Genomic DNA, 7,130 nt, shown 5'->3' with positions numbered 1-7,130 from the left:
CCCAAACTCCCTCAGAAGCCTAGGTAGGACTTTGGAGTCTGGGGTTCCCCTTTTAAAAGCAATGGTCCAGTCAAGAATCTTAACTTTATAAGTGGAAAACTCTGCCAAAGGTCCAGAGTCCTCACTGAGTGTGCAACCGGCGTCAAGGTCCAAGCTTGACCCCACTGCCAACTCTGGTCTTGTCTCCCCGCCTCCCGGGGACTGACTGCCCTCCCCTCACCAGCCTCGTTCCCACCCCCACCCCAAAGGAATCTCAGACAGAGCTGCGGAAGGAGAACTGCAGGTAGATGATCAGCAGCAGGACCGTGGCCCAGAACAAGCACCAAGGGATGGAACAGAAGTTGCAGCCTGAGCCCTCCTCCGCCTGCGGCTTAGTCGGGCTGGGCGCGCGGGAGAAGGTGTAGGTGGTCGCCTCCTGCTCCAGCAGCTTCTCGCTCGGCTTCCAGTGCACGATGCCCTCCTGGCAGGCCTCGCAGAACTCGCCCCGGTGTCGCCGGGTGTCCTGGCGGCTGGCCACGTGGATGCGGTACTGGCCACCACGCTCCCCGTAGCACTGCTCACGCAGGCTGCTGATGAGATTGTCCACCAGGCTCTCGATGTTCTCCTCCAGCATGCTCGATTCATCCAGCCGCGCCGTGCCGCACTCGTAGCAGAGCTGCTTGAAGACGCGCATGCGCACAGAGCCTGCGTGCTGGGCTCGGTCCAGGTAGAAGTGGAAGAGGATGACCACGTGCGGCGACTGCCAGGTGTGCCAGCACCAGGAGCAGTGGAACCTGCAGGTTGAGGAAGGCAAAGGAAGAGGAGCACGTGGGGTTGGTAGAAACAGTCCAGAAAGGGGTCCCTGGCGTGTGGCACCCAGACAGCCCCCGGAGGTGGGGTGCCGTGTTGACAGCTCCCAGTTCATTAGCTTCGCCTGAGAGGCCGCCCAGTGTGCCCGCAGTGAGTGTCCCGGGACTGGAGCAGAATAGGCTCCTGGAGGTGCCCCAGGGTGCCCCAGCACTTCAGCATGCCCCCGCAGATCCTGAAGTGCTTCGCTGCCTGAGAGCTTTCCAGAGACCGCACCTCCCCCAGTGCCCTGTGCTCAGGTTTCAGGCCGAGGCCTTGCTCCCCAAGGAATGCAGAGCATTCCTGCAGCAGGGATTTCTTCCTACCCGGGCTGAGCGCCTGCAGGCAGGGATGGCCCTTGCCAGACAGGAAACGCACAAGGTGTCTGCACCTCCCTAGCTGTCTACACTGACCGTGCGTAGGCCAAGACTCAGCCAGGAGAAAGCGACCCACCTGCCAGTCTCCAGGCCAGGACCAAAGTGAATGGTAGAGGTTGCCAGTGCCCACAGTGACCCCTGCTACCGAGCTGTAGTTTTCCAGGCTAATGGGAGACAGGTACCAGCAAGCTCTGGGGGAGCCACCAGCCCTCCCCAATCCACTCCCTAAGCCTTTCCAGGCCCTCAAAAAAGTGGCCCACCTCCCAAAGGTCAAGTTCGGAACTCAAGTCTTCATTTTTCAATTGTTTACTTAGGTTCCTTGGAGAGTGTTTCACCCTCTCATACCAGATTGACCAAATGTGGATTTCAAAATGTGAGCTTAGAAGTCACTGAACTAATCCTTTTTTTACCTCTGAGACTCAAAACATAAGAAAGCTATCTGTGCACTCGGCTGGTGAGAGGCAGAGCTAGTGCCCGGGTGCATAATGGATGCCTGGTAATGTTTCCTGCATTGGATTCAATTGGATTGAATTACAGGGAACTAAACTGACTGAACCAAGATAAGCAGGAGGCCTTTGCTTCCGATCCGAGGTGGCACCACTTGGCCTCCGCCATGCATGCCCCAGAGCTAAGTCACAGTGCCACAGACCCGGGAAGAAGAGTGCTAGAAAGTTGTCTTGCATATTGTGTATATAAAGGACCAAGAGACCTTCTTAAAATGTAGATTCTGATTTAGACCTAGAATACAGCCCAAGACTCTCATTTCCATTAAATTCTAGGTGGCGGCAAGGAGGCTATTGCTCACTGTACCATAGCACAAGCGTCTAGACCAGAGGCAATGAGCCTGGGCCATGCGTGTCACCTCAAGCTTTTGCATCATCGAAAGCTCTAAGAAGTTCATCATCACTGATCTAAACTAATCCTTCATTTTGCAAATGGGCAAATGGAGGTCCAATAAAAACTCTTAATTGCTCCAGATCCACAGAGCTAATGGTAGAGCCACTCTGTAACATAACTCATATAGTCAGTATTTTACATCAAATCAACTTGAGTTAAATAGATATATAAACTGAACTGCTCATAGACCAAAGAACAGATCTAATGACCCCCAGTGGACCTCAGGCTCACCACTTCTGTTTTCAGCTATTTGGGGAAGATTATTAAGATCAAAATATCAGAGTTAAAAAATAATATGTTCTACCTCCTTTGTCTCTGGATGGGAAAATTATGAGAAGAAAAGTTATACAGGTAATCTAGGGAAGAGCTGGGGAAGGCATCCTTCGTCCGTTCCTGGTAGGGGCTCTCTGCTTCCCAGTCCATGCGAGCCTCCCAGTGCGGTTGAAGTTGAGCACTTGGGTTCAGAGTGCTCTCTTCTGTCCCTAGGAAGTATCCAGGATTGGAGACCCAGAGAGACCCTGTTTCTTGGCCTACTCACCTGCCTGAGGCATGCAACTCCAAGTACTGCTTCCAGCCAGGGGCCAGCACATTGTGCTTGAGGTTGGGATCTATGATGAAGTCCCAGCTGTCGGCTGGCTTTGCTTCCTCCATCTTCTCATAGAAGACTTTCTTCCACTCACCAGTGGTCACACTTTTGCACATCTCCTCGTCGGTGCTGAAAGTGGGCAAGCTCCACTTAAGTGAGAACGTGGGGAATGAGGGAAGGTGCAGGGCAGGGCAGCGCAGTCTCCACGGTCTAAAAATCCTCATCGACAGGACCAAGAGGAAGCAGGACCCAGCTCCCTCCTTTGTCCGCAGTGGAACCTGTTTCCAAGGCAACGAGGCAAGCCGCCAGGAGACAGAGCTTGGAGAGAAGTGAGTCTCCAAGGGGTGCTTCAGGGCCCTGAACCAAGGCTGCAGTTACACAGTGTGTGGGTCTCAGTGATCGGAGACAGAACTGGCGGGCTTGACAGGAGGCTTGCTTTAGACCACCTCTCCCTGGCCTTGAAAGGGCATGGAGAAGTGAGGACCTGAGAGCTGGCTCAATTTCGCCTTGCTACCCTCTAGGGGCCTCATCAGCATCTGGGTGCTATGGTAACCATGATGCCTCTGGGAGCCAAGGAGAAATAAGGGAGGGGAAGATGCAGGCTTGTTGGCAGATAGAGCAATAACAATAAACTCTTGCTCTGCCCTCCCACCTACCTTGTAACTGAGACCTTGCCATTTTGAAAACATATTTGTGGCCTCTTAAGCCAGAATGATTATTGTCACTATACAGGGCAGGGCCACAAGCTCACCTAGCGTATGAATGACAGAGCTCCTACCCACATCCAAGTGGCTCATCCCACTCAGGTTTATTTATTTACTTATTTCAAGCTCATATAGTAGGCTGTATGCCGGGGTAGAGCTGCAGAGATCCGTGCTGTAAGGGACATGGACATGCACACAAAGGTAAAACCCACCACCTCAGCCAGGCAGGAGAGGATGAGATGATTTCTAAGTTGATTATAGGAGCAGAGAAAACCATGAATCAAACTGTTTCACTACAGAGACCCACTAGTTTTGATAAATTACTTATTCTTTAAAAATTTATGTGGGCTTACTATAGAAAAAAATGAAAATATAGATAAAATAAAGCTAAGACTTTCATAATACTCCTACTCAAGATGACTACTATTAATACTATGATATAGACACCCTGTCTGCCACTTTTCTATACATATATGCATTCTATATACATATTCAATATAATTATTTGTAACATTGTGGCATATTTTAAGTAATAATATATCATAAATATTTTTCTAGATCATTAATTTTATTCCATAGTATCTTACAGGGCTACACACATGCTGTTATACAGATATGCATAATTAATTTAACCAATCCTGTATTTGGGGGCATTAATGTTTCATTTTAAGTTCTCATGATTGGACCCTTGAGAAAGCCCTGTCTAAAGCTTATTGATGGAGTTTATGAAGCCGCATGCCGAGCAGTGGAGACGTCACTTCTTGCAGTCAGAAAATCCATCTCCTGGCCCCACCCTACAAACTTGGTGTGGCTAGCAGGATCTTCCAAGATCTTTGAGTAGTGTGAAGAATGGACAGTCTGCAGATCTGTGATCTGTAGTCTCAGGTTTGGGAATGAAGAAGAAAAGCCTAAAATCCAGTCTCCTGTCTGATTCCAGAGCCTGTCCTCCAAGCAGGCCTCCTGCCTCCATAAGGATGCCTGATGCCTTGGTTTACACCGCTTTACCCCCAAGCAATTTATCATGGCGATAGGATACTAAAGAAGCAATGTTTGTAGTAATTAAATGTATGGGCTCTGGAATCCCTCGCATGTGTGTTTCCGGTTTGTTTTGTTTCTAACTCCCTTATATCCTCATAGGTAACCATTCTGATTCAACATCTTTTCATTCTGGTGATTCATGTATGAATTTTTAATTTGCATAACAAGAATAGCACTTATGGGCTACATAGGCATTGCCCTGAGTGCTTTGTATGCTTTAATTTATTTCATCTGAATAGCAACCTTTATAGGTAAGAAATAACAATAGCAGCTCCGTTCTGCAAATATATAAACTAAAGCAGAGCTGTTAGAAAACTTGGCCAAGGTTAAACAACTAATAATTGCTTGATCGAGGCCTTGATCCTCCACCTCCAGACCCTCAGCTTTGGCCATTATGTTGTCTAGCGCAGAATCTAGAAGAGGATGTTTGCTAATTAATTGGGTATTCCTCCTCTCATCACTAGATATGGCCACTCCAGCCTCCAAGAACTGTAGACCAGGCATCCCCATCCTTTTGGCAAACAGCTCTCTTGGCCACACGCATCTTCTCCTCCTTGAAAGTGGAGAGCATCATACTTGACCTTTCAGGCTTGCTGTGACCGTGCTGGATGCTACCTCCACTGATAAGTGCAGTGAAGCAGGAGCATCTGCAGACCCCTGGTGCCCCATGCAAACATTTTCCAGCTAAGAGAGAGGATTAGCTTGCAATCTTACCAAAGAGAAAGCTGTCTCTGGAGGTGTGCATGAACCCTGTGAAAGTGTAATCATTTGATTTCATGAAAGAGCCCTGAGCTGGGGTCAGCTGACACAAATGTACATCCCAGCTTGGCCACTGAGCTTTCTCACCATGGGTGGGTCACATCTGTATAGAATCAGAGTGGCCAACAACCCTAAGCTCCTCTGGAATGGAGACATCCGTGGCTTCAAAGACTTTTGTACTTCAAACCTGAATTCTTGGAAGGAAGGAGGTAAGACAAGATCCACAGAAGGAAGAAGGAGCACTTCTCGGGAGACATGGTAGGCAGTGACTGACACGCAGCTCCAAGTCCTTGGAGCCAGCTTCATGGTTAGGGCTTTGGTGAGATATCACTACCCTAGATTTGTGCTGGAAGCAGGAAGAATGGAGATTAAATTTAGGACCACTGAATGTAAATGTTGGGGAAAATGTCTAAATGCTTTGAAATACTTTCTTAGGCTTCTCATCCTTCGTGCAGGTGTTCTTGTCTCTGAATTAAGGAGTCAATCCTGAAATAAGTAAGCTGACTTAAGCAAACTTCTAAGTGTGATGGAAACTCTCTCAGGTGGCAGCCACTGATCAGGGCAAGGGTGGAGGCTGGGAACGTGCCCCCCAAAATGTGTGCACTGGATGGAGCTTATTTTCAAAGGTGTTACTTGATACCAAAATGCACTCTCTAGAAGTATTTGGCAGCTGTCGCTACCATAAACACTATGATGAAAATCAAGAAGACAGAAAGTAGAATAACCAGAGCTGTGTGTGTGTGCGTGCGTGTGTGTGTGTGCGTGTGTGTGTGTGTGTGTGTACGTGTGCATGTATATGTGCGTTTAGCCAGCTGATGCAATCCCCATTGGCACAAATTAAGTTTAGTTTAGTACCTGGGCTCACTGTACAAAGGCCAATGCAATACATCCCTCTGTACAGCTGTGTTTATTTTCTAATAAAAATATTTCTTCCAATGCAAAAACTAAAATAAAAACCTTGTGTCATTGCAACCTGCTGTCCATTGGGTGAGCTGTGGTGCCACAGAATCCACAGTTCAGAGACTGCTAAATCTAGACCACCCCAAAGCTCTTGGCTTCAACCAACCCAATTGCTTAAAGTTTGTGGTCCTGTTTCAAAATGCATAAAATGGTTTAGAACGAAAACACCAAGCAGAAAATAGTGATTCAAAGGAAAGAAAACCGTATGTGCCATTCTTCCTTCAACTCAATAAGAAACATCTTGGGAAAGTAGTATTCTATATCAAACTTTTAGAAAATGCACATTGTCACTTTTGAATGATGCATGAACGCATAGTGGTTCTCAGCTAGAGACAGTTGTTCCCAGCACTCAATAGTATTTGGAGAGGTGGAGGGGTGTGTTTTGGTGCTGGACAAATGAATAGAAGTTTCTACTGGTACTCAGTGGCCAGGGACCAAGGATCTAACTGTGCCTGTCAGGCCAACAGCAAAGAGCCTTCCATCCCATAATTTCCCACCCATGCCCAGAATAATGATCTTCTCAGTGATCTGTGGATTGGAAATGCCCAGGCAGGACCCTCAGCTCTGGGTTCAATGGGACCAAGATTTTCTTCCTCATTGGAAACATATTTAACTTGGGAATGAAGATCTCTAAACTAGCTAAGAGCAAAATTTTGGGAACAGGAAGAAAACATTCACTAATACGCCACTAGGGATCATTTAAAGAGTGCCCTTCCCTCTTCTACCCCTTAATCCTTGGAACTGCAATAAAATAACATGATATCTTTGATGATATCTTGGAATATATACCACATCCTGGAGGACATTATCTCAATTTTGCAACAGTCTTTCACCCAACTGTGTCTTCAATTGAGTTAGACTTTGACACAATTTGTCAGGCAGAGTTCTAAGCTATTGCCGAACATCCTGGTTTAGAAGGCTAATGAAGGCCATGCTTAAGAAAAATTGTCTAAACCTCAAAAGCTGATTCCTCTAATTTCAGAA

General features: G+C 47.4%; 1 protein-coding gene across 1 annotated transcript; it reads right to left on the bottom strand.

The window, feature by feature from the left end:
* Window positions 1-235: 235 nt before the first annotated feature.
* Window positions 236-2,935, bottom strand: LOC101571524 (receptor-transporting protein 1). The gene is made up of 2 exons (XM_004640888.1): window positions 2,638-2,935; window positions 236-773 (listed from the first exon to the last, which is right to left on the bottom strand). The coding sequence occupies exons 1-2, from the start codon at window positions 2,907-2,909 to the stop codon at window positions 254-256; spliced, it is 792 nt and encodes a 263-aa protein (XP_004640945.1). The 5' UTR covers window positions 2,910-2,935; the 3' UTR covers window positions 236-253.
* Between the last annotated feature and the right edge of the window lie 4,195 nt (window positions 2,936-7,130).

The sequence above is a fragment of the Octodon degus genome, unplaced genomic scaffold (genome assembly GCF_000260255.1).
Source record: "Octodon degus isolate 3935 unplaced genomic scaffold, OctDeg1.0 scaffold00128, whole genome shotgun sequence".
In the NCBI taxonomy this organism is placed as follows: Eukaryota; Metazoa; Chordata; class Mammalia; order Rodentia; family Octodontidae; genus Octodon; species Octodon degus.
Note: the sequence above shows the minus strand (reverse complement) of the source record. Positions and strands in the feature narration are given on the sequence as shown.

What these genes read in the sequence shown, in the direction of transcription:
- LOC101571524 (XM_004640888.1), bottom strand. Translation starts at nt 2,909, where the DNA reads ATGAGGATTTTTAGACCGTGGAGACTGCGCTGCCCTGCCCTGCACCTT. An exon ending in GAGTTGCATGCCTCAGGCAG is followed by an intron (nt 774 to 2,637) that starts GTGAGTAGGCCA and finishes CTCAACCTGCAG; the next exon opens with GTTCCACTGCTCCTGGTGCT.